Source organism: Prionailurus viverrinus, chromosome A2 (assembly GCF_022837055.1).
Source record: "Prionailurus viverrinus isolate Anna chromosome A2, UM_Priviv_1.0, whole genome shotgun sequence".
Taxonomy (NCBI): Eukaryota; Metazoa; Chordata; class Mammalia; order Carnivora; family Felidae; genus Prionailurus; species Prionailurus viverrinus.
In genome coordinates this window covers 14,272,963-14,298,980 of record NC_062562.1, presented here as the reverse complement: position 1 = coordinate 14,298,980, position 26,018 = coordinate 14,272,963, and the positions used below count along the sequence as shown (strand labels likewise).

Here is a 26,018-nt window from a genome sequence, read left to right as displayed (position 1 = left end):
CTTTGCTGTCTGTCTGGAAAGAGGTGACATGATTGGTCACCGATCACACAGCGTACCTGCTGTTCACATAGTGATTTCCGGTCTGAAGAGCCAGCAGTCCAGCTACACCTTACGTTGAAGCTTGAGACAATTGCTCAGAGTGAATAATACACCAGTGGAATGGAGATTGGAACCATTTTGCTGTGGGACCGGCATCATTTAAAATAATTGAAATTATCCATAATTGAAATTCATATCTGTCAGAACAGTGCAAAACGAGGGCCTCCCATAGGCCTTTCGTTACAATCCTTCTTACTGCCTGAGTTGGATTCGGCTTCCTGCTGGGACCGTAAGTGATACAGTGTGCAACGAACTCTCCAGGGGAGTGAAAGAGAAAGCTTCACAGACAGAATGCAGCCAGGGTCAGCCAAGGTATGCCCTGTGGCTTTTTTTTTTTTTAATTTTTTTTTTTCAACGTTTATTTATTTTTGGGACAGAGAGAGACAGAGCATGAACGGGGGAGGGGCAGAGAGAGAGGGAGACACAGAATCGGAAACAGGCTCCAGGCTCTGAGCCATCAGCCCAGAGCCCGACGCGGGGCTCGAACTCCCGGACTGCGAGATCGTGACCTGGCTGAAGTCGGACGCTCAACCGACTGCGCCACCCAGGCGCCCCTGCCCTGTGGCTTTTGACCCCAGACGGGCAATCACCGATTCTACCACCCAGGTAAGGGCAGGCAGGAAGCACCTGGGGGTTACACCTTTCTTGGTCTGGGCTCTTCCGGAAGACGGCTGCCCTGGGAGACCACTGACCCCAAACTGAGGCTGAGATGGCTGTGCTTAGGAACTAGGAATTTGTTGAAATTCCTAGGGCTTGACCCAGATGCCCAACTAAAAACAAGTCGGAAGACCCACAGCAGCAAGTTTGGGGGAACAAGATGAACAAACCATTTCTTCTTCAAAATCACTTAATTTGGCCTCCTAGTTTCTAGTTCCCTCCCACGGTCAGGCTTTGGGTCTGCAATGGCTCCATACTACGACTCCAAACGGCTAGTTACCTACCATTTGCCCCTTCTTCCTTAAAGACATTTGATTTTATTTGGAGAGTGAAGGTACCTACCTAAAGGGTTGTACTTTTCCTCTTTTCTTGCAGATAGGCATTTGACAAAGTTCTGGCCTATGAAACGTAAGGAAAAGAGAAGACTCCTTAAAGGGAGCTGACTGGAACTCTCTTGCCCATTCTCCATTGTCTTTCACTTGATGCCTGGAATGTGGGTAATAATGGCTGGCACTCCAGCCGCCATCATGGACCATGAGGTGACCCCAAAGACAGAAAGTAGACACTATAATGGTTGAATGGGAAAAATAAAGGGAACCTTGAATACCCTGTGACCTTAGAGATGCCATATCAGCACTGGACGATCTGCCTCCAGATTTCTGTCTTAAGGCCCTGTTATTTGGGATTTTTCATTATATGCAATGAAGTCTAATTCCAACTGGATAACCATGTCTACTTTCTAATGAAATTAACTTATACTAACTCCTTCAAGTTGAGCCTCTGCATCCTGTCAAAATCAATATAAAGCAGTAACCAGACTTCTTTTGCCCAATCCTGATTAGCGTGCATTAGGCTTAGAATGGTAGGAAATTCAGACCGAGGCAGACCAAAGAGGAAGATGTTCTGGGGCTGTTGGGCTTTTTCCAAAATCCTAACCTAATAGGTAGCTGGCTTCCCAAAGTGAGCAGTTCTCAACCGCTATTGTTTGGAATTGCCTGGAAAGCTTCAAATACTCCAGTGCTTGGGCCCACTCCCCAGAGATTTGGATTTAATTGGTCCGGCATACAGCCTGGGCAGGCAGTTCTAATGTCTGGCCAGGGTTGAGAGCCACCGACCCGACCAATATTTCAAATTGTCCATTTGTTTGGCATCCCCAAAGCTTCTTACACACCAGGCAACACAGCATGAGGAAGAGAATAAAGGCTGATTGCACAAGAGGCCTCAATATCAGTTCCAGGAGCATATTAGGACACTTCTTTCCAGGAGAAGTTGAAGTCCTAAACCCCAAATTCCTATCCTTGCTTACATACACCTTGGAAGATTCTCCAAAGTTTGTACCTCTGAGCTGGGGCCAGGACTAGTGAGGTGAATAAAGCACCGCGTGAAGCAGTCACCCGGGGTACAAAATTTAAGGAAGCACCCAAAACAAAACAAAACAAAACACAAAAACAACCTTAGTAATCATGATAACTCATATTTCAACGTGATACTCAAAATGAGTGCCAAACAGTCCACAACACAACAGTCCAAAAACACAGAGTGCCAAAAATTAAAATAAAAACAAGAAAGGGGCGCCTGAGTGGCTCAGTCAGTTACACATCAGACTTCAGCTCAGGTCACGGTCTCACCATGTGTGAGTTCGGGCCCACGTGACGCAGAGCCGGCTTCAGATCCTCTGTCCCCCTCTCTCTCTGCCCCTCCTCTGCTCGCTCGCTCTCTCTCAAAAACAAAGTAAACTTAAAAAAAACAAGATCCTGGGACAGGTGTACCCCAGTTTGCCATCCACTGGTCTCCCGTTTTTCCAAATGGAAGAGCATCTGTGGCCCTATTAGCGATGCACAACGATTCTCTTGGCCATACTGCCACCTGCTGCTGGAGGCGGGAAGTGCTGGCTGCCTGCCCAAGAGGCACCGGGGTGACACCTCTCCACTAGGACCCGTGCTCACACGCAGAGGCATGGTGCCCTCTTGCGGGCAGCCACCCGCGTCAGGAACTCTGAAAAAAACCCTGGTCACCTGCATCCTGCAGCTGAGTGGGGTAAAAAGAGCCCAAAACTCAGGGTTGCAAGGCCTAGATTTGTCTCAGCTTTGCATTTGAACAAATGGCATCAGCCTTCTGAGACTGTCTCTACAACTGGATTGTATTACCTCTTCCCATAATTACTGAATTACACAAGAGGCTTTCCGTGTCAGTGCCCAGCAGATTGCCTGACATGAAGTACGCACACCGATCACTATAAGCTACCTCCCCCAGCCCACCCTCCTGCCATGCAGCAAATCAAACTGTTATCAATTCATTCCTGAAGGCAAGATACACTAAAAAACCGCCAGGGAGAAAAAGGTGGTGTGGACGTCCAGACTGTGGAATGATACCAGGACTGATGGGACAAGGAAGACTTCCTCTAGGGAGGTGTCCCCTAGGGAGGTCACACCAGGAGCTGGCCAGTAGCCTTTAGGGGGGAGGGGGGGTCACCGCACCAGTTTTCTATTGTTTTATTTCCAGAAGGTTCCAGTACATGGAGCAAACAAACATCACAGCGGTGGTGGAAAGGCCAAGGCCTTTGGAATCAGCCCTGGGTTAAATCCTGGCTCTGCCGTTTACTCGCTGGGTGACCCCAAGGGAAGTCACTTAACTTCCCTGAGCTTCAGCTTCCTTTTCTACAAAATGGGGATAATAGCACATCCCGTCCTGGGGGGATAAGATTAAATAAAGCAACATACTTAAAATTCCTGTACTCCGGTGGGCTCAGCAAGTGGTGGGTGTCATTGCTAGCCTGGAGCTTCCTGTAAGGAGTGGGAAGGAGGAGATACACCAGTCAGGCAGTATTGGCAAAAATCGGCCCCCAGGGTGTGCTGGGGGAGGACAGGAATGCAAATTATCTTGTGGGGACCCTCCTCTCTCATCCCCCACCCCAACCCCTCAGCCCTCAGCAGGACTCAGATGTCAGGGCATCCCAGAAATGGATCCACAGCGGGAGGGATTGCAGGGGGTGGGGGTCTCCCCTTTTCTGGAGCTGGGGAGGGGATGCTGGATTCCAGCACGTGGAAGTGGAGTTTCCAAAAGGAAACCTGGACATCGGAATCAGGGCAGTAAGCTAGACAGCAGCATTGCGCCAGCGTCAATTTCCTGACTTTGATAACGGTGCTGTGCTTATACAAGAAAATGCCCTTGTTCTCAGGAAGTAAATACCCGGAAGCATTTAGGGGTCAAGGGGAATCACGTCTGCACTTTACTGCCAAATGGTCCAGAAAAAGATAAAAGGATAAAGCAAATATGGGGAAATGTTAATTTTTGGAAGATGTGGAGGAGGGGGACCTGGGAATTCTTGCAACTTTTCACTAAGTAGGAAATCAAACGAGAAAATGTTACGCAAAGAAAAGAGGCAGTCGGGGGGGATCTAAGTCTCCCTCATTTTCCATCCTCCTGCAGAGAAACCCTTGGTGGTGTGAACCGTGTGTGTCCAGCTCACCTTCCCTCTCCTCTCCTCTCCCCCTCTGCCCCTCCCCTCGCCCCTCCTCCTTTCTCCTCCCTTCTTTATACTTTCCCCTCCCCCTCCTCCACTTCCCCTTCTCTCCCATCCTCCCTCCCGCCTCTGCCTCCCCCCTCTCCCCTCCTCCCTTCTCCTCCCCTCCTTCTACTTTCCCCTCCCCCTCCTCCCCCTCCTCTACTCCCCTCCCATCCTCCCTTCTTCCCCTCGTCCCTCCTCCTTCCCTCCCACCCTCCTCCTCCCCTCCCCCCACCTCTCCGGAGCTCCTAGCCCGGTGGGCCCAACACAGACACAGCCACTCCGGGTCCAGAGGCACCGACTTTATTTGCACCACCGACCGGGGATCCGGGCTGGGCGCCCCGGTCCCCGCCCCCGCCCCCGCCCCCGCCCCCGCCCGCCGTTGGCTACACGATGGCGAACTGGCAGATGTAGGGCAGCTTGTCCCGGCAGCGCTTGTCGAACCACTTGCCGTTGGCCGCGCCGGACAGGGCGGCGCAGTTCTCGACCTTACCGCCGTCGGGCTGCGCCGTGATCTCCGTCTCCCAGTTCTTGTAGGCGATGTGGCCGCCGGTCATGTCCACCCAGGTGCCCTCGGCCGCCATGTCGTTGAGGCCCAGCCAGATCTCGGCCTCGGCGCCCACGCTCTGGCGCAGGTACTCGTAGAGGGCGTCGTTCTCCGAGCCCGTCTGCGGGGTGCCCAGCGTGCCCCCGCGTGAGATGCAGTCCTCGCTCGCCTCGTGGAAGGTCTTCGCCTGGGTGAAGGCCAAGAAGCACTTCATGTGCACCTTGGTGCCCTTCAGGCAGACTGCAGGGGGCAGAGATGGCCATCACCCAAGGTCTGCAGGTTCCCGAGCCCAAGGCTGACCTCCAGGGCCAGGCCCACTCTCCTGCGGTTCCCGCCTGGCCACCCCCATGGCCCTGGAGAGCCCCCAGGCCAGAAGGGGTGCCGTGATGGACACCGATGCAGAGCCCTCGTCCCCGTGCCAGAGGTGGTAAGGCTAGCCCTTCAGCGGCAGACAGCCCCTAGCTCAAGGTCAGGGCCCTTCCTGGGTGCCACCTCCAAGGCCTGGGGCACGCGGGAGTGTAAAGGCGGGGACATCTCTGCCCGAAGCGGGGGAATTCTGGAAGGCCCTGTCAGCTTGGGAGGCCGTGAACCTCCTAGGAATCAGCAGGCATGGGGTGGGGGCGGTGTTTGGACTGCCATATGTCAGAGACTTTGTGCCAGGAGGTCCCCACCACATTCTCACCTCAGGGGGCAAGTGGCACACGGGTTACACGGACTTTGTCCAAGCACAAAGCTTAGACATGAGAGAGAGAGACTTAGAGCCTGTTGTGCAATCTGCCCACGCACCTCCCACTGTACAGAGGAGGAATCGGACACCCAGAATGGCACTGTGCTCACTGGGAACATTCCCTCGGTGTTCCCGGATACTGCCACCAACAATGGCTGATCCAACCAACATCGGTTCCCAACTCCTCTCTCTCTTGTCTGCCTCGACTACGGAGGCTGGAAAAGCTTCCTTCTTGTAATGAAGCTACTGGTGGTCCTGCGATAGAGCTCTAATCAGCAAGATGGGAATAGAAGACATCCATTCTCCTGGTAAATGGCTGGTCCATTCTTTCTCCATCTTGCCTCAAAATGCACTCACGATGCCTGGAATTGGAGCAGCCATCTTGGGGCCGTGAGGCAAAGCTTCTGAACAAAAACTCAACAGCTACCCTCTTTCAGACTCCCTTTTTGTTTAATCTACTATGAGGTGTTCTATTACTGCAAGCCAAAACATGGTAGACCCTTCCCTTTCTAGAACTCCCTGACCCCAGCTGCTATGTTAAGCTGGTTGAAGAAAATCATTTCTCTTCAGAAATTTAGTGAGTGCTGAGGGAGGGGGTGGCTCAGTCGGTTGGACATCTGACCTTGGCTCAGGTCAGGATCTCACAGTTTGTGGGTTCGAGCCCCGCGTTGGGCTCTGTGCTGACACCTCAGAGCCTGGAGCCTGCTTCAGATTCTGTGTCTCCCTCTCTCCCTGTCCTTCCCCACCCCCTTTCAAAAATAAAGAAACATTCAAAAAAATATTTTTTAGAAATTTGCTGAGTGCTGATATGTGGCAGGCACTATGTTGGGCAAGTTGGTGGAAGAGATAAGGTCTTCAAATGCAAACATGGTCCCTGTGTCCCTGGGGCTTATCATCTAGCAGAGGAGGCAGACGTAAATCAACCAATGAATATATCATTACAAACTGCAGTAAATGTGATGAAGGAAAGAACATCATTTTGTGAGGATGATAACCGAGGAGACTGATTGAGACAAGGGACGAGAGAGTCCTGAGACAGTGATGCCAGAAGCACGTATTAGGTGGATCTTGGGAGAGCAATTCAAGCTGCCGGAACAGCATGGACAAAGGCCCTGTGGTCGAAGGAACAGAGCGTGGCACTTCAGCGGGCCAGAAGGATGGCCGGTGTGGAGGCTGAAAGGAAAGATCTTGGTGGGAGGAAGCGTGCGCAAACCCGCCCAGTGAGAAGGATCTGGAGGTCTCCGAGGACGCAGGAGGGGAGGGGAGATCCAAGGCTCAGGAGCTGGATGCACCTCGGTCACCCTAAGTGAGAGGGTGGCTGTGAGCACAGGGAGGTTGGCAGATTTCCTAAGAAGGGACCAAGCTGATTCCCAGATGAGAACCTGAGAGGCAGCGGAGCAGAGCTAAGAGCGAGACTCTGCTCCTTCTGACAGTTGGCAAGACACTCAGCTTCTTGGTGGAAAATGGAGGTGGGGTCCTAGTCATAAGCCCCGCTACGTGGCTTTTCTGCGGAGAAGGAGTTCACGTACAAAAAGCACTCGGAACAGTGCCAGGCGCGCAGCAAACTCACGTTGTAAGCGTAATCTATTACCATTAGCCTGGTTCTCTGGGGCAAGGTCGCAAAGGAGTAGGCGAGTCTGAGCCGCTATGAAAGGAACGTGGTTGAGAGAGAGAGACTAGGTGGCCCAGGTAGAGCTGGGGCAGGTGGCGGAGCCCCGACCTTGCCCCCAGGCTCTGGGGCTGTGTGACGGGGTCCATCCTTGCTTGTCTGGTTAGCGCAGGGCCAGGCAGACCAAAACCCACCCTTCCTCCCACCCAGCCTGCGCAGGCTGCTTGCATTCAGACCCTAATCTGTACTAACCAGCCAGGTGAGTGTGGGCAAAGAACAGGACCTGTCTCTGCCTTGGTTTCCCCATATTCATTTTTTTTATTTATTTACTTATTTATTTGGAGAGAGAGTGAGAGCAGGACAAGCAGAGGGAGAGAATCCCAAGCAGCCTCCACACCGTCAGCACGAGGCGGGGCTTGAACCCACGAACCATGAGGTCATGATCTGACTCGGAATCAAGAGTCAGCTGCTCAACCAACGGAGCCACCCAGCCGCCCCTAGGTTTCCTTAAAATGGCTGTGACAAACCCTGCCTCAGCATCATTACGATGATCAAGAGTGACAGCTTCAGCAAATTTGCTGACACGCAGGGGAGGCAAGCCAACTGCCCCTTAGGGCTGTGGGGGCTGGCTGAGGGGACGGTCCTCTGGGAGCTCTTTAGGAAGGCTGCTGGCTGGCTCCACAGTGCTCCTGGGGCCACGATTCCGGTGGGTGGCAATGCACTTCCTGGGGGAGAGGTTTTGTCCTTTGAGAACATTCCCATTTGCACACATGTCAGGGGACCTGCCCAAGAGGAAGCGGGCCGAGGAGGTGGTTCCCTGAGCCCCTCGGTTCTTGGCCTACAGCCGGGGCCCCGGTACTGGCCGCAGGCACACTGCTGGCTGCCGCCTGAGCCCTCCTCTGGCCCACACCTGCCCGGAGAGGCTGTCGTCCACACTCACCTGTCTGCAGGGCCTGTTGTTCCTTCAGCAGGGCCACCTCCTGGGCCAGGTTGTCCAGCTGGCTCTTAAGCTCCTCAAACATCTTTGGGCTCACGACATCTAGGATGGAGACAATCACAGACGCGTGAGGAAAGCAGTTAAGGATGCGGGCCGGCAAGGAGCGAGTTGCTCAGTCTCTCCGAAGTCAGTTTCCTTATCTGCGAAATGGGATGCTAACGGCCCCCACCTCGGAAGACTCCGAAGAAGACTAGAGCCTAAGAGAAACAAAGGGTGTGAACAGTGCTTGCCTCTTAAATCAACCCTACTGACCCGGGGTAATGCGTCTCTCTTCTATCACCGCATCACAAACAGCAAACCGAAGCCAGGAGGAAGCAACTCGCCTAAGATCTCAGAGCCAGCAGCAGGCAGGGCTGGCCCGAACCCAGGTCCACCAGGCTCCAAGCTGGGCCTTCCCCGCCCTTGTGACAGCACACGAGCAGGTTCCTGACCTGAGCCATCCTGAGCACAAAGGCCCGTTGGGAGCTGGTTATGCGTGGGCCGGCAGGGGCAGGTGGGAAGTATCTTCGTGTGTGTGTGTGTGTGTGTGTGTGTGTGTGTGTAGGATGAAGGCTCTGTGGGTGGACCCTGGTCTTACTGAAATCCCAGGGGCTTCAGGAAAGGCTGCAGGGCTTGGGGTAGAGGGTGGGGAAGCGCTTCCGTGGTCCATTTAGCTGTGTCTGCATAAAGTCCAAGGTCACGAGCGATGAGGTCAGAGCCTTTGTCCACCCATAAGAGGCTTTTGCAGGGGAATCGCAGGAAAAAAATGTGAGCAAGAAACATACTTGTATGTGCAGAATTTAGTGATGTAACTTGTTAAATATGGGGAAAATAACGCCCAGATGAGCAAGGCAATAAAAGGGAGGGTTTGAGGCCGGCAGACTAGCCTGGTGGGGTTATGTGTGCTTCCTGCTGGGCCTCGGCCGGTTCACTCGTTCCTGGGATCCTCAATCCTGGCGGCTCCTTGGAATCACTGGAGATTTGGGGAAGACACAGATGCCTCCCACCTCCTCCCTTCCCCGCCTGCATCCAGCATTTCCAGGGGTTGGGGCCCAGGCTCTGGACTGTAATGTATTCCCCCGCCCCCAGATGGCGCTGGTGCCCGAGTGAGAACCACCAAGGTTTTTGCTCCGATTTGCACCTTAAGAGCAGGCTGGCGATCCTTTGTCAGGATGCTCAGCACGTGTCTTGGCCCCCGTGGAGAAGCATTCCGGAAGCATTTGCTGTGTATGTGGGCAATCGGTGGAAGGAAGAAAAACCAGGCAGAACACTGAAGCGGGGCTCAGGGAGAGGCGGGGGCTGTGGTCACTGTCAGCTGTTCTGCAGGCCTCCAGGGTCCAGGGCCTCCAGGGGCCGCCACGGAGACCACCTGGGGCCAGGGTTCGAGTGCGGCCAGCCCTGCCTGCTGCTGGCTCTGAGATCTTAGGCGAGTTGCTTCCTCCTGGCTTCGGTTTGCTGTTTGTGATGCGGTGCCATAGAAGAGAGACGCATTACCCCGGGTCAGTAGGGTTGATTTAAGAGGGCCAAGGCATCATCTGGTCTGACCTCCTTTCTCAAATGACAGAACACATGGTTCACGTGATTAAATAAATACTAAATCTTTGGTAGTTGAGAAATCAGCAACTCTTTCCACATGTAAAAATTCTATAATTTGCCTTTGGAACTTTACAAAGTGTGTCCTTTACAAAGATCTCTACGTGGCAGTTTTAGCCAAGGCTCATGGACACAACCATGCAGGGTATTGACTCTTCTCTTTTTATTGACAATTTTGTAGAAGGTAATATCTGCATATAACTTTTTAAAAACCCAAACCGTTCAACATATCACTCGCCTTTCCAACTGAGACTGCTGTCAGCTACCCGGTTTTTCTTCCCAGAGGTAATCACTGTCACTAACTCTTGTGGAGCCTTCCAGAAAAATTCTACCCATATAAAAGTAAATGTGTACGTGTATATAAATCTGCTTTTCAAAATAAATGCCAGCAGGGTATCCATTCTGTTTTGAACTTTTAAAAAATAGTCTATTTATTTTGCGAGACAAAGAGAGAGTGCAGGGGAGGGGCAGAGAGAGAGGGAAAGGGAAAATTCCAAGCAGGCTCTGCACTGTCAGCGCAGAGACTGACGCGGGGCTCGAACCCACAAACCGTGAAATCATGACCTGAGCTGAAGTCAAGAGTCAGATGCTTAGGGCACCTGGATGACTCAGTTGGTTAAGTCTCCAACTTCAGCTCAGGTCATGGTCTCTCGGTTCATGAGTTCAAACCCCAAGTTGGGCTCTGTGCTGATAGCTCGGAGCCTGGAGCCTGCTTCGGATTCTGTGTCTCCCTCTCTCTCTGCCCCTCCCTCCCGCTCTCTCTCTCTCTCTCTCTCAGATATAAATAAATGAAAAAAAAAAGAGTCAAATGCTTCGCCAACTGAGCCACAGCCCTGTGGGTCTCCACTGTCCCAAGGCACCTTTCCACACTCCACCAGTCCCTGGCCAATGGTCAGCTGTCGTTTACAGAGGAGGCTCAGAGAGGGGCCGGAATGTGGCCCACGCCCCCTTGCCTTGCCTTTTCCATGCTCTTGGCTCCAGCCTGTCTGTTTCTCTGCCTAAATCCACAATCTCATCCCCTGGAACTCTCTCTCTCTCGGAGCCTCTGAGCCCTATGGGGGTGACAGCCCGGTTCATTGCCATGGCATTTCACAAATGTTGTCTCAACACAGCCTGGGGTGACCTCACCACAGGCAGGGCTCCAAGGGCAGGCCGTGCAGCAGCCAAGGCGACCCAAAGATACCCCAAACCCAGAGGCAACAGAAGGAACACGAACCCGTTTCTGGTGTCCTCGTTGGGGGTTGCACATTTTTATTTCCTCAAGGCTGTGAGATGCACTATCACACAGAGAATTAACTTGGTCCTTTTATTCCCCCCCTGCACCTAAAGTATATCCCACGCGCCAGGCACTGGGCTCAGCACTTGCATGTTTGGGATCATGAAATCCTAACCAGAAGCCTTTCAGCAAATGCCACGCTCCCCATCTTAGAGCTGAGTGACCGCAGTTTCGGAGATCACAAAGTAGAGCCCACTGGCACTGCCAGACCAAAGGTTTGATTTCTTCAACGAATTTGGGGCGGGGGGTGGGGAGTGGGTGTCAGTTTAGGTGATCTGGAAGGTTCTTTCCCAGTCTGAGGGTCAACGATGCTTACGATGCTGACGACCGCCCCCGGTATTGGAGAAGTCTCCCGGGGCTCCAAGCGTACCTCACTAAGGTTCCCGGGACTTATGAAGAAGAAAAATGAAGGTGGGGAGGAAAGCAGGAAGAGCAGAAAAGGACAGCGTGACCGGCTCCCTGGAAGATGGGGGAGGCGCCCTGTCCCCCTCCTTACCTTTCCTGACGTTTGCAGCCTTCTTGACCTTGGGGGTTGGCGGCTCGGTGGTGACCTGGGTCAGGAGGGAGAAGAGGCAGAGGAGCAGGTAGGCCCCCCACAGCTCCATGCTGCTGCACTGGCCTGGGTCGGAGAGCAGTGGCGGCCGCGGCCAAGCCCGCACGTCTTAAGGCAGCGGCCACAGGGACTTCTGTCCAGGAAACCCTCCCAGACTTGGCTGCGGGCGTGCCAAGAAAAAAAAAGAAAAAAGCCTGCAAAAAAGGAAGGCCTGGGAGAGCCGCGCTGCCCAGGGAACACCCACCCGGCATCCTGGCCCTGCCTTCTAAAACAGAATCCCAATTTTCTAGGATTCTGAAAAAGACACGATACTTGTCAGAGCTCACATCTGCGGAGCAGTTACCTTGGGCAAGTGCAGGATCGTGTGCTCTCCTGGCATTAGCTCATGGAGGGCTCGTACCGGCAACACGAGGGAGGTACTGTCATCTCCCCAGTTTCTAGGTGAGGAAACTGAGGCCCAGAGAGGTGAAGGAACCTGCCCCAGCTACGCAGGGGCAGTGCCGGTGTTTGAACCCAAATGGGGGGACTCCAAAACTTACCAGTTCTGGAGTCCTCTTTCCAGCGTGGCCTGGGGCTGAGTGCCTGATTGCGTAGAATGTTTGTTATGATCGGGGCGCCTGGACGGCTCAGTCAGTTAAGCATCCGACTCTTGGCGATGGCTCAGGTCACGATCTCGTGGTTCGTGGGACTGAGCCCCGCATCAGGCTCTGCACTGCTGGTGGGGGGCCTGCTTGAGATTCTTTCTCTCCCTCTGTCTCTGCCCCTACCCCACTCGTGTGTTCTCTCTCCCTCAAAATAAATAAATAAACTTAAAAAAAAAAAAAAGAATGTTTGTTGTCATTATTTTGCAGTTCTGTCTCTAGACGCTTGGTGCGTTTTTGATTAAGAGTACAAGGAAGTCCTCTCCCTTCTTCACATTCTGTTTCTTGACCATCCCGTCCTGAAGCAGAGGTGGCCCCAGGGGGAGAGTGGAAGGTGTGCTGCCCCAGAGAGGGAGCAGGGAGAAAAGAATATCCTGGCCCTGCAGGGTGCAGAGGGGCATGGGGGATGGGAGCAGAGGCCCTGCAGGGAGTCCAGGCCAGGGGAGGAGGGGATCCTGCACAGGAGGTGGGGGTGGCAGGGATTGAGAGGTAGGGTACATACAGGGGCACCCGTCGAATAAGCACATCTATCAAAGACAACGGGAACCAGGTTTCTCATGATCAGAGAAGTACAACTATGGAGACAGAGACAACGAGAATGAATTGTACGGTATAGGATGAAAATCAAAGCTATGGATGTGTCAGGGTGGACTTCAACATGTAAAGACGAACCCATACATTTAACAGAAGGGTTTTGTTTTTTTATTTTTTTAATGTTTATTTATTGTTGACGGAGGGAGAGACAGAGAGACAGAGAGACAGAGCATGAGTGGGGGAGGGGCAGACAGAGAGGGAGACATAGATTCCGAAGCAGGCTCCAGGCTCCGAGCTGTCAACACAGAGCCCGACATGGGGCTCGGACCCACAAACTGCGAGATCATGACCTGAGCCAAACTTGGCTGCTGAGCCGACTGGGCTACCCAGGTGCCCCACATTTTCTTAAGATACCTTTCCTTGTTGACGCTGAGGTCTTTAATCCATCTGGGTCTTTAACCCATACGTTTAGGTGGAAATGCGCACATCTGTTCCCTAGCCATCCCTGGAGGGCCGTGGAGCAGGGACCCCTCCTCCAAGGTCTCGAGCCCTCCTAGCCTCCAAGTACTGGCTTCGAAACACAGCTTCCCACAAAAAGCCACCAGAGCACCTGGGAGACAGGCCTGATTCCAGGGCTGGGGCAGGGAGAATCGAAAAGGAGCCCAGAACAACTTGTTTGGCCAGATAGCAGGAAAGTGCTTAAGGAATGATGGGAACGTGCCAGCAGCACAGGGAGCCAGCTCGGGGGAGCTTCTGGGGGGCCGAAAGTCAGCAAAAGAGCCATAGCAACACGGAGTAGGAGAGCTGAGCACGCACAGACGTAAATAAGCAAATGAATCCACTGCAAATCTGATGAAGAACGGGCTCTATTCATAGACTCAAATTACTTGGCCACAAAATACTTATCGCTTACCAAGAGAAAAAGAGAAAGCGCACGGGGAAGGAGCCTGGCCGCCACCAACCTTCGTCAAGTGAGCAGAGTAAAAGCATCAGGGATCGAGGGACAGACGGAAAGCACGCAGATCCCCACCCCCACCCCCATGTCCAGGAGATTCCTGCCAAAGAAACATCACACGGACCCAACTGAGCGGCCTTCTGCAAAACTGTGCTCTTTAAAACTGGCCAGACTGTGATTGAGGAACCGTCTCGGACTGAAGGAGACTGAAGGCACAGAACAGCAGACGCAGCCTGGGATTCTGGCCCCTTCCGCTCGCAAGGGTGCCACCGAACCAGTCAGAGAAACCCGAGCGGCACGTGGCTGTGACGTGTCCCTGCTGCTGTCCCGAATTGGACAGTGCGCTGTGATTCCGTAGGACGGATTCAGTGGCCTTGCCTGGAGGAGACACACACTGTCGGATGAAGCCAGTGATGGGGCATCGGGCTGACAACTTACAAACGACTAAGGGGGCAAATGGTCTTCATGCTGGAATTGACGATTTTCTGTGAGCTTAAGATTGTTCAAAAAGAAAACACAGTACTATGTAATTTGGGCTTTTCTTCCAGGGAGTCTGCCTTAACCCCATCAGATTTTGGCAGGGACTTGTCTGCGGCAGGGCGGGGCTGGCCCCAGGCACTGTGGTGGCCCAGGGCGGGAGCCGGGGGCAGGCAGCAAGCACTGCGGGACCCTTTGGCGACACCGTGCTCCACATCTCCTGTGCTCAGGGCGGGAGAGGATTTTAGAGGTGCAGCTGGGCCCTCGGGGAGACAAGTTGGGGCCACGGAGCACCCAGTCCAAAAGGGAGCCTTGCTGCCTGGAACTCTGGGTGGGTAGCACCTGGCAAAAGAAAACGGCTGATCTTTTTTTCTCTTACTAACTCCTTTGCTGTCCTGGTTTTCTCACCTTGGTTCTTCGGCAGCAGGGAAATGGAAGGAGTTTGTTCCAAACACGGGGCAGCCAGAGGTACCACGTTCACCATGAGCTTGGCTGTAGAGGCCTTGCCCTAGGTATACTGGGGAGGGGGCCCCAGAAAAGCTCTGCCGTGGCAATTCAGAAAACTGGAGCCCCTTGCTCCGTGTCTTGTCACGCAGGAGCCACACAGGAGCCACGCTGTGCCAGGACACGGCTGGAACTGTTAGCGTCCCATTAGTCCCTCATTCCCTCCGTGATGTGCCTGGGCATCGGGGGTTCAATATGAGGGGCCTGCTGTGCCATTGGGACTGAGGGACTATGCTGGGGTCTCCCAGGGCACCTAACGGGGTGGGGCACAGGGGTGGGAAGGAAGGCAGCCCCCAGCTGAGGGGGGGGGACCACAGAGGGAAGGGGAGGGGACAGGAGGAAGAAATGTGGACAGCGCTCCTGGTGGACAGAACCCTGCACATTCTCCATCCTGAACACTAATGGGGGTGGGGATGGGGAAGGAATAAAGCCGCAGATGTAGACAGGGCAGACCTCAAAGCGCTGCTCGAGCCAACCTTAAACTTTGGACACAGACCGGGGCCTGGGGAGGTAGCAGGGACACATTCAGCCTCTGTCCAGCTTTAGTGCCCCCAAGCGAGGCTAATGGGGGAGTGTGACTGTCTCCTATGTAACCTGACAGGTGAACTCTCTGTTCTCCAGAAAGGAGGCTTGCTTAGAGAGTTTTCTAGTAAGTGGTGAGCAGTGTCTGTTTTTTTTCACCCTGCAGCTTTTCATCGGTGTGTGTGCATGTGTGTGTGCAATACACGGAGCCCCTCTGCAAGCAACTGGGAGTCAGTGTGCTGTTAAAATGACTTATGGAGGGTCGCCTGGGTGGCTCAGTCGGTTAAGCATCCAACTCTTGGTTTTGGCTCAGGTCATGATCTCATGGTTGGTGAGTTTGAGCCCCGCATCAGGCTCTGCCCTGACAGTGTGGAGCCTGCTGGGGATTCTCTCTCTCCCTCTCTCTCTGCCCCTCCCCTGCTCATTCTCTCTCTCTCTAAACTTTTAAAAAGTTAAATCAAGTAAAATGACTTACATAACATCGCGACAGGGAAGGTGTCTTTTGCCTTGGGGTCTCCCCAGGTGTAGGCTTGGCATGTCTCCCAAGGAGGGTCTACGCAGCCCTGGAGATGCACCCACAGCCCTAAGAGAAGACAAGTTCATCGCACACTTAAAATTGTTTTTAATGTCTATTTATTTTTGAGAAAGAGAATGGGAGCCGGGTAGGGGCAGAGAGAGAGGGAGACACGGAATCCGAAACAGGCTCTAGGCTCTGAGCTGGCGGCACAGAGCCTGATGGCAGGGCTTCAACTCACAGACCGTGAGATCATGACGTGAGCTGAAATCAGGAGTCGGCTGCTCAACCGCCTGAGCCACCCAGGCACCCCATCAGAATGATGCTTTATTTTATTTTTTTAATTTTTTTTTCAACGTTTATTTATTTTTGGGACAGAGAGAGACAGAGCATGAACGGGGGAGGGGCAGAGAGGGAGACACAGAATCGGAAACAGGCTCCAGGCTCCGAGCCATCAGCCCAGAGCCTGACGCGGGGCTCGAACTCACGGACCGCAAGATCGTGACCTGGCTGAAGTCGGACGCTTAACCGACTGCGCCACCCAGGTGCCCCAGAATGATGCTTTAAAAGGGAGTCCCGTCTTGTGAACAGCATTTGCCGTGCATGGTTGTGTGTGTTAGAAGGGCGATATCGTTAACAGCAAACATTTAAGATACATCACTATTTTTGTAAACCTATTTTGACATTTCATCGTTTTTTAATTGCTTCGGTGGGCCTCAGAAAATACAAGCGGCCCACTGTCTCTCAGCCTCTGAGTTAAAAAGCAGGTTGGAAGATGCAGTCTGGTGTCTTAATGAGGGATGCCCCTTTCCATTGACCCTCTCAGACTCCCTGGACTCGCTTAAACCCCTCCTGGGACGGGCAGCTCACTACTCTGCAAAGCAGTTCGTCCATCATCAGAGTCTCGGCTTGTTGTGAAGTTCCCCTGCAGTGAGGCAGGGGAGCAATCCCGGGAGAGGCCAGCAAATACCTACAACTGGCCATTGTGACCCTTCTCGGTGTTTTTTTTTTCCTTTTGCTCCCATCTTCCTCTACAATATGGTTCCTGGACCTTTTTTAACCTTCTGGAAAATCACCTTTCGACAGAATTCTTATTGTTACTTGTTTTCATTATGGTTCAGCTCCCAGAATACATGTTCTCGAGGGGCCTGCCTGTGGTCAGAATGGTCACGGTTCAAAAAGACACGGACTCATGGGCTCTCTGCAGCAACCGTGCCTCATTTGTTGCCAATGTCGAGCTCACAGCCGTTAAAATATCCGGCTCCCCTTGTCCACCGCCCACTGTCCCTGGCCAGTGAGGCCCACCATTGTGGTCACCTGTGATGGACTCTCGGACAGCCCTGGTGGAATTGATGGATCCGATTCTCCCAGAATGAAAGACCTCCTCTGCTGGCCCTGGCTGTGAGGCCTCGGCCAGCCGGAAGAGCAAGTCGGGGATGGTTTCAGCCAGGAGAGTCGTGCTAATGTTCACGAGTGTCTGCCTCCCTCCCCTGGGGCATGTCCATGCACTAACACATGGCCTTCAGGGTCTAATCTTTTCGTGCCAATTTCCCTGAACAAAGAATGATCTTGATAACAAAGCCCAGAGGCAGAAAAACCAGGAGAGCTCTAAAGGGCATATTTTTGTTTTTAAGTAAGGTTTTTTGGTTTTTGGTTTTTTTCCATCTCCAAAGCTGTTGGAAGTCTGAGTTATATAAAATGAACCCTGGCCACCCCACCCATGTCAGCCCAAACACCACGAAAACTTCTGGCCCAACATGGAGCCATCCCCCACCCCCTACCCTCGTCCTGCACAGCTGTTTCCTTTTAGTTTCGCTGGCCCTGTATCAACAGAAATGTAGCCCGCCTGTGGAGGCAGAGAACTTTCCAGACTCTCTTCAAAGGTAAGAGCATGAAGGGTACACACCTCCAAAAATATCGCAAAGGCAGTCTCAGCCCTTCGTCAAAACCAAAGACAAATGGCTTATAACCTTGGCCTCCAGGACCCTCTCGTCAGGACAGTCATTTGTTCCTTTTCAAACCTGGTTGGCCTGGTGCTGTCATGCATTCAACCAGTATTGCCAGGCCCTGGGGCACACAACACTGGGAGAGGCGATACACCACCTAGCCAAGTTCTTGGCTCTTAGGGGGCTCACGTTCCTTGGTTGTCTTGTCTCTAAGGTCAACAATGCCCCAATGAAGAGAGCACTGGCGTCCTGGATTTCAAACCCAGCTCAGACATCTGGCACTTGGATCCTTTGGGGCAAGTTATTCAAGACCCAGATTCCTCGTCCATAAAATGGGACAATAATCTCTCTCCCACCTACACATGGGATCCTTGCAAGGACACACGCAGACCCCAGGTGTGAGGCAGGCTGGCGACTTGCAAAGGTGTGGGAAGAGGAGGACTGGTCTGAGAAGGCACATGGTCCTCGGGGCTCAATGGCATCTGTCCCTCCCTTTATTCTGTCCAGTCCAGGGGCAAGACAGTAAATCATCTGATTTGTAAATTTGCGAAGGATCAACTAGGCATGCTCAGCCCAGTTATAATCTTGGCTATAAAAGCATACACAAGAAGAAACAGAAAACCTGATTAGCTCTATAGGATACAACAGATTTCAATCTACCTTACTAAAAGTCCCTGCCTCCCCAGATAGCCTAAGAATTCAACAAATGTAAACCCGGCTGTGTTATCAGGGATCATGAGGTTTCCAAATCATCACCCTAGCCCTGCATAATCTTGCCAGGTTTTGCTGGTTTCTCCCACCCGCCTCCCATTAGGATCCTTCTGTGTACACCAAATCTGATCCTTAGTGCATGGGCAGAACCTGCAAATATCCCCAGGGAAGAAAATGGCTGATGATGGCCTGATCGCTTCTGATCTCTCCCTTCTCTGGAATTAAAAACAAACAAACAAACAAACAAACTTTTGGTTTCATTGGTTTTCTCTATTGATTTCCTGTTTTCAATTCCACGGATTTCTGCTCTCATTCTTGTTATTTCTCTTCTTCTGCTAACTTTGGGCTTAATCTGCTTTTCTTTTTCTGAGATGGAAGCTTAGCTGACTGATTTTGGATCTTTCTTCTTTTCTAATGATATGCATTCAATTGCTATAACTTTCCCTCTAAGCCCTGCTTTAGCTGCATCCCACAAGTTTTGATAAGTTGTGCTTACATCTTCATTTGGTTCAAAATATTGTTTTAATTTCACTTGAGATTTCTTCTTTGGCCCATGTGTTACTTAGAAGTGTGTTGTTTAATCTCCGAGTATTTGGGGACTTCCCAGTTATCTTTCTGTAATTGATTTCTCGTTTAATTCCGTTGTGGTCTGACAGCAGAACGCTGTGTGACTTCTATGCTTTTACATTTGTTAAGGTGTGTGTTATGGCCCAGAATGTGGTCTATCTTGGCGAATGTTCCATGCGGGCTTGGGAAAAATGTATATTCAGCTGTTGATGAAGTAGTCTATACAGGTTCTTTATACCCAGTTGACTGAAGGATTTGTGGTTTGGTGTCTGACATTAATTTGGAAGAAATCTTCGGTCATTACTGTCTCAAATATTTCTACTGTTCCTTTCCCTCTTTTTCTGGTATTTCCATCATGCCTATCTTACACCTTTTATCATTGTCCTACATCCCTTGATATTCCATTCTGTTCCTCAAGTATTTGTTCTCTTTGCTTTTCATTTTGGGAAGTTTCTATTGATATATCCTCAGGCTCACAGATTCTTTCCTCTACCATGTCCAGCCTGCAGATAAACCTGTAAGGCATTCTTCATTTCTGTTACAGCATTTTTATCCCTAGCAATTCTTTTTGGTTCTTTCTTAGGATTTCCAGCTCTGTGCTTACATTTCCCATCTGTTCTTGCATGCTGTCTACTTTATCCATTAGATCCCTTACATATTAATCATGGTTGTTTTAAATCCCCAGTCTGTTAATTCCAATATCCCTGCCAAGTCTGGTTCTGGTGCCTGCTCTTTTTGTCCAAAGTGTGTTTTTTGCTTTTTAGCATGCCTCATACTTTTCACTTCATGGACAAACACAATGTCCTGGGTAAAAAGGAACTGCCATAAATAGGCTGATGAGGGGAAGTGATCTGTGGTGTGACCAGGTCTCTTACTGTGCCTCTCCTCCTGGACTGTGAACTTCACACTGCTTCTCAGCTACCTGACTCTGACTAGCCCCCTCACACACATACACCCCTAGGTGAGACAGGATGGCTAGAGGGGGCTTGAGTGGGGTATTTCCCTTCTTTCACGTCAGTTAGGCTCTGGTTAAATAGTTTCTCCTGAGGGCAGGCCTTGTTAAGCACAGAATGCTCCGAAGTGCCTGGGTGGCTCAGTTGGTGGAGCGTCCGACTTCGGCTCAGGTCATGATCTCGTGGTTTGTGGGTCTGAGCCCTGTGTCTGGCTCTGTGCTGACAGCCTGGATCCTGCTTCGGATTCTGTGTCTCCCTCTCTCTCTGCCCCTCCCCAGCTCACACTCTGTCTCTCTCTCAAAAATAAATAAACATTAAAAAAGAATGGAGTGCTCTGGTATATTTACAAATGGCCCTCCCCTCCCTCTCTCCCTTCCCACCTGCTAAAAGCAGGAGAGAATTTTTCTCTGAAATTCACTGTGAGAAGCAGGTTGAGCTCCTGGAGATAAAATTCACAAAAGTGGAGGGGGTAGGGAGGCTTGATGACTGGATCCCTCTGGAGTTTTTAACTCTCAGAGCTGTCCACACTGAGCCTCCAGCAATCTACCAGTTATAATGCAGGTTTCCCTCCCCTGGGCCGGTTCCCTTATTGGTTTCCAGGAAGTTGTGGCTCTTTGTTGCTCTCTCCAATTTGGGGAGCAGTGGTTTGCCCTGTGACCTCACCGCTCTTACGCATCCAAGAAGAGTTGTTGCCTTTTCTATGTGTGTTCAGTTCTGGCATCTCCTCCTCATTTACTTCAGGTCCAAACTTCAGGGGGCTACCCCAGCAGGGAACTAGCAACAAGTCGGACTTCCTTACCAGGACATGAAATCTTCTTTTCAGCCATAGCCCTGGTCCAATACCCTCAAGACCCACTCCTATTCCCACCTCCCTGGTACATGCCAAGCCAGGTCTTGCAATTATTTTGGTGGTCACGTGTTTCTTCCAGGAAATGGCTGCTCTCCTTCAGCTAGGGGGCGGGGGCTTCTTCTGTCTGCCCAAAGCATTCAGGGAAATACTGGGGATGAAAATCCTGTCTTTATCCCAGGTCTCAGTCCCTTTCTCTCCTGACAAAAGCCCTGACTTTGGCCAAGGAGGCAGCCTGTCTCCTTCGCAGCTCTGCCAGTCATGCACAAGAACATCCTGGGTCTGAATGTCAATACCTTCTATGTAGTAGCTGCAGATCGGTCTCCTTAAACTGTACTATGAAGGTCCCCTGGTTTTTATGCCACACCACAAGTTGAGAGTTGGCCGACGAGCCTTTCATTCCTTTCTAAAAGGCTTTTCAGAGTTCATAGAAGCCAGTCAACTAAACAATCCTCATAATTACCACTGACTCCATGCTTCCATGTGGTAGAGCTTTCACATGACCCCACATGACCTCTCCTGGACCTCATCCCAACCCACCACAGGCAAGTTTTGGTAATGATGACACTGATCACTGACCCACAGGGCCTTTGCTGCTATCTGCCAATGACTGGTTTTGTTTCCAAGACCCATTTGGAGGGTCTGCTTTTTTAAGGCCACGTCTAGTACCAAATGCTTTGTCTGGGTCACTCCCCAAGTCAGAGCCTGAGACAAGGACTCGTGTTTGGTAGTTTATTTGGGAAGTGATCCAACAGGGAGGGACTGGGGAGAATAAACAAGGAAGGAAAGGACTGACCACAGTCATGAGGTCATGAGGTCAGGAGGCACGGTCCCACTGGTGTGTTTTGTCAAGAGTACCGAGTTAACTCTCAGAAGCGTCCACCCGAGGATCAGATGGAACAGCATGTCTCCATGGTTCCTGTCCCCACATGGTTGTGGGTTGCCTCAGGAAGGGTTAAGTCCCCAGCACTTTTGGGGTGCACATACTTCAAGGCCGAGCGGGCTAATATTCTAAACGGATGTATTTTGTAGGCTTAAATTTACATGATTTGGGAGACCAAGAAATCACAGAAACAAGATGACCAACTTAGGGGCTCAGGTCATGATCTCACGGCTTGTGAGTTCGAGCTCTGTGCTGACAGCCTAGAGCCCGGAGCCTGCTTCAGATTCTGTGTCTCCTCCTCTCTCGCCACCCCCCTCCTCCACCACTTGCACTCTGTCAAAAATGTATAAACGTTAAAAAATTTTTTTAAAAGATCAACTTGAATATTCTAGAACACTGCATTCCCTGATGATTATTTAATGGCTGCTAAGGACAGCTCTCTTTCTGCTGGAGGAAACACTGAGTCTCTCCAGGACAGTATTTTTCCAAGTCTTTGCCAGTCTCTGCCATCAGTTTTCTCCTCCTTTATTCTGAAAGCTGCAATAATCACATATTTCCAATATATGAACCTCCTGGACAGACCTTGCTCATTGGGTGTTCCATTTCATGTGTGATGTATACTTTTTAAAAATTTTGTTTTAAACTTATTTATTTTGAGAGAGACAGAGAGTATGTGAGTTGGGGGGAGGGCAGAGAGAGAGGGAGACAGAATCCCAAGCAGGCTCTGTGCAGGCAGCATGCAGAGCCCGACACAGGGCTCGAACCCACGAACTATGGGATCACGACCTGAGCTGAAATCCTGAGTTGGACGCTTAACTGACTGAGCCACCCAGGCGCCCCTGTGATATGCACTTCTTACCAGGAGGGGTGGCCTTCAGGAAAGGTGGTGGCAGAGACAGATGCTAACATATTTCTCACCTCCATTTTCACCGCTCGGCCAGTCAGCCCAGTTGGGCAGCGGTCATACCCCCAGCCTGGCAAAGCCTCGTCCGTCTGAGGTCTTTAATCAGCAAGACTGAAGCTTCTAAACTTGATCCAAAGTCTGGCTGCCTCTTGACCACTGTCAATGTTCCATCACGGGCAGTCAGCCAGGAGCAGGGGCGGGAGGAGCACGCTGATGTGTTGGGAGCACTGTCACGGTGCCTGGAGGAACAATCGCTGAAAAAGCATTTATGAAAAATGAAAACCCAGGTTGTGTTCTCGAGAGGGCGGCAGCCCCAAGTCTAGGCACTATTTCTCTCTGCTGGACGGACCTGGCCGTGCCGGAAGGTGCCATGCCAGGGCCTCTGGGACGAGTCTGCAACGGCTTCAGCTCACATTATGTTCCTTCCATGAGGCATTAAGTTCCTAACTCCTCACCCTATTTGTCTAGCCGAAATGCAGAGGGCAAATGCCATGGCTGAAATACTCGCCCTTGGTGAATCAACTCCTTCCCCAGAGCTCTGTAAGACTGACTGGGGAGTTTCAGTTTGGAAAAAAACAGAGATTGCTCAACCTGTGAGCAGACTTATTCTAACACACTGCGCTGTGAGTCAAATACAGGCTATGAGGAGCCTTCTGGGGCCATCAAGAATGGCCTTCCCTCTGTCCCCAGAGTGTGAAGACAGGCTGAGTAATCACATGACAACATCTCTGAAGCAGCCTTCTTCATGCTGATAAAGCAGGGAAATCTTATGAAACACCAGGGAGTGGTTACAAAATGCAGAGCAATTTCAAAACGAGTGATAAGAAAGCTGTGGCTGAGGGGCAAAGTGGCCACTAAGCACCCTGACCCTAGGGAGCTCGGCGTGAATTTCTTGGGAGGGCAGGAAGCAAGAACTGGGCTTCCCCGGGACTGAGGAAGGTTCACCAGCCCGGCAGAAGCCACGGGTATGTATCTGGGGCATATGCCTCCCTTCTCTCCCTCAGAAGCACCACATCCACAAGAATGAACCGTGTGTGTGTTCTTCTTGTTTTGAAAGCCCTACAGGGGAAATAGTTTTCACAAAATACATTATCATAAGCATTTCCTTTAAACCACTTTTCTGGCAGGCCCTTATTCTCGTGCTTGTGTTGTTGTTGTTTTGAACTCCTGCAGCAGGAGATAAAGGAGTCTCCCTGGAGAGGCACGACCAGAGAATTCCCCCTCGGACCGCAACCCTGGGCTCAGCTGCCATTGGCTAGACGAGGGCCAGACGTTCCGGGCGGTCACCGAACGGCACCTTGGCTTACAGCTGAAGAACTCTAGCCATACCAAACCGGACTAGAAAACAGACTTTAATTTTACACGTACGAATGTCAGCTCAGGTTTACAGCAGGTAAGAAAAATATATACAAACTGTGGCTTAAAAAAGGAAAAGGAAGAAACACGCAGCCCGTGTTTGCGCTGACGTGAGTCATCCCAGGAATCCGACTTTCTGTCTCTTGGGCCCCAGGCTTTCCTCCTTGTGTAGAATGCTCTGCAGGGAGGCGTGCAGCACCTTGCCCACTCGCTTGCCAGTCTGCAGGGCAGAAGAGAGCACACACCCACTAATGAGGCACACACACCCAGACCAGGGGAGCTTCCCTCGCTGCCTGCCAGCCGTCCAAACTATACCGGCTCCATCTGCCTTAAGGGACTCTTATTTAATTAAACAAGTCAATACAAAAACAACCCCCAAACAACAACAACAACGACAGAACAGTTACCTTCTGGAAAAATCTCATACTAAAAACAAAAACAAAGGAGAACACCTACCCCCAGGCCCAGGCGGCCAGCAGGAAGCAGGCAAGGCTGCCTCAGCCATTAGCTCCCGCTTAGCACTCCCGCTGCCATTACAACAAGCAGCAAAACCGTCAAGCAGACCTGGTTTTGGTTACTGCCGAGTCCTGCTGCCCGGTGGGGAGAAGGCAGAGGGAGGCCACAGGGAACCGAGAGTGTGTCTAATGAAGGAACAGATGGCTCTGGGGACAGGTTTGAACAAGCAGTTTCTCATTCACCTGCCACCAAATCTCTAAGCAGGACTGTTCAGAGGGGACCCAGCTGATACCTGGGTAGGGTCTCCGGTATCGCTGCCATGCAGAGACGCTAAAAGCACAGGATGTCAGGAGCAAGACGCATCAAGAGGTCAGACAACCCGCAGACTTCCTAATTAGCCCCCACACAGGAGACACGAGGGGGCCCCTCAAAAAGAACTAACATACAAAAATCTTTCTCTATGAAACTGTTTTCTGTGTCTGAGCTCATGAATAATTTTTTTTAATGTTTATTTTTGAGGGGGAGACAGAGAGAGAGAGAGAGAGAGTGAGCAGGGGAGGCGCAGAGAGAGGGGGACAGAGGATCTAAAGTAGGCTCTGCACTGACAGCACAGAGCCCGACGCGGGGCTTGATCTCATGAACCAGGAGATCATGACCTGAGCTGAAGTCAGACCCTTAACCGACTGAGCCACCCAGGCGCCCTGCTCATGTGTATTTCAAGACTATGATGAACCAACCACAGGTCTCCACGTCGTCAAGTCTTCCACATTCCCATAGGTTTCATTCAGTTGTGCTGCCGGTTCCACTCTCGGCAACGTCAGGGAGAAGGACACCCAGGCCTAGACCCTCGCCTCAGCCCTCCCAGTTACGAGGAACTTCTCCCCTGGCCCCTAACTGGAACACAGGATGAGACTCCAAGTATTGCCGGAAATTTATATGAAAAGATCTCATTCCAAAAATGGGAAGTGTTCACTTGCATGAGATGCAAAGTCAGGGCTAAGGACCAAAGTGACCAGAAAGGTTTTTTCCCATAACATGAGAGAAGGAGAACATGTCAGAGTCGATCAGAGAGGGGTACTGATTACTCATATGAATGAAGGTGAGGGACGGGGTAAGAGGGGACGGGACAGACAGGACACTAGGACTTGGGAGGTCTGAACGTGAACGGCAGAGGCCAACCCCCCACCGATGTTTTAAGCTTCACAACAGGCATTTCTGGATTGCTGCTTCCCTGGGTGAGGCCAGAGCAGTCAGACAGGACCACGGGGCTATGGTTCCCCCTGAGCTGGGTCTGCAGACCTCATCTGCCGAGCCCCGGAGGAGGATGTAGCTCGGCTCACCAGACAGAGCTCTGGCTCTCCTACCAACCACGGCAGCCGCAGCCTACCTGGTTTGTAGGGTCAAAAATAGCTCAGTGTGGCTGCAGGGGTGCCGGGGCAGCCCTAGAAGGGCACAGTCTGGGTGTGAATCCTACTGCCGGCATGATGAGCTGGGAAACCCACAGGCAACTTACCTATCTGCTACATGTCTCAATGTCCACGTCTGCAAAACCAAGGATAACAACAATGGTTGCCCCACAGGAAGGCTAAGGACTAAATGACAATAGGTTGGGTGCCTGGGTGGCTCAGTTGGGAGGAGGCATCTTGACTTTGGCTCAGGTCATGAGCTCGTGGTTTGTGAGCTGGAGCCCCGCATCGGGCTCGCTG

At 51.8% G+C, this 26,018-nt stretch overlaps 2 protein-coding genes across 4 annotated transcripts in view; both read right to left on the bottom strand.

Annotated features, from left to right (window-relative positions):
* Positions 1–4,616: 4,616 nt before the first annotated feature.
* On the bottom strand, positions 4,617–11,702 carry CLEC3B (C-type lectin domain family 3 member B). Its single transcript, XM_047845100.1, has 3 exons — positions 11,486–11,702; positions 8,085–8,183; positions 4,617–5,048 (listed from the first exon to the last, which is right to left on the bottom strand). Exons 1-3 carry the CDS (start codon positions 11,592–11,594, stop codon positions 4,648–4,650), a joined length of 609 nt encoding a protein of 202 aa, XP_047701056.1. The 5' UTR covers positions 11,595–11,702; the 3' UTR covers positions 4,617–4,647.
* A 12,132-nt stretch (positions 11,703–23,834) lies between these two features.
* The window catches only part of EXOSC7 (exosome component 7), a 36,735-nt gene continuing 34,551 nt past the window's right edge, over positions 23,835–26,018 (bottom strand). For all 3 annotated transcript variants that reach the window (XM_047845099.1, XM_047845096.1, XM_047845098.1), the window contains one exon: positions 23,835–24,076. In XM_047845099.1, coding sequence (XP_047701055.1) covers positions 23,972–24,076 — 105 coding nt within the window. In that variant the 3' untranslated portion in view covers positions 23,835–23,971. The remainder of the gene's footprint in view (positions 24,077–26,018) is intronic.

Bases quoted from the DNA above. Each gene is read 5' to 3' on its own strand.
- CLEC3B (XM_047845100.1), bottom strand. From the start codon at position 11,594: ATGGAGCTGTGGGGGGCCTACCTGCTCCTCTGCCTCTTCTCCCTCCTG. The intron at 8,184-11,485 runs GTAAGGAGGGGG...TCTCCATCCTAG, and splicing joins GGCTGCAAACGTCAGGAAAG to ATGTCGTGAGCCCAAAGATG. The intron at 5,049-8,084 runs GTGAGTGTGGAC...TGCCCCCTGCAG, and splicing joins ACAACAGGCCCTGCAGACAG to TCTGCCTGAAGGGCACCAAG.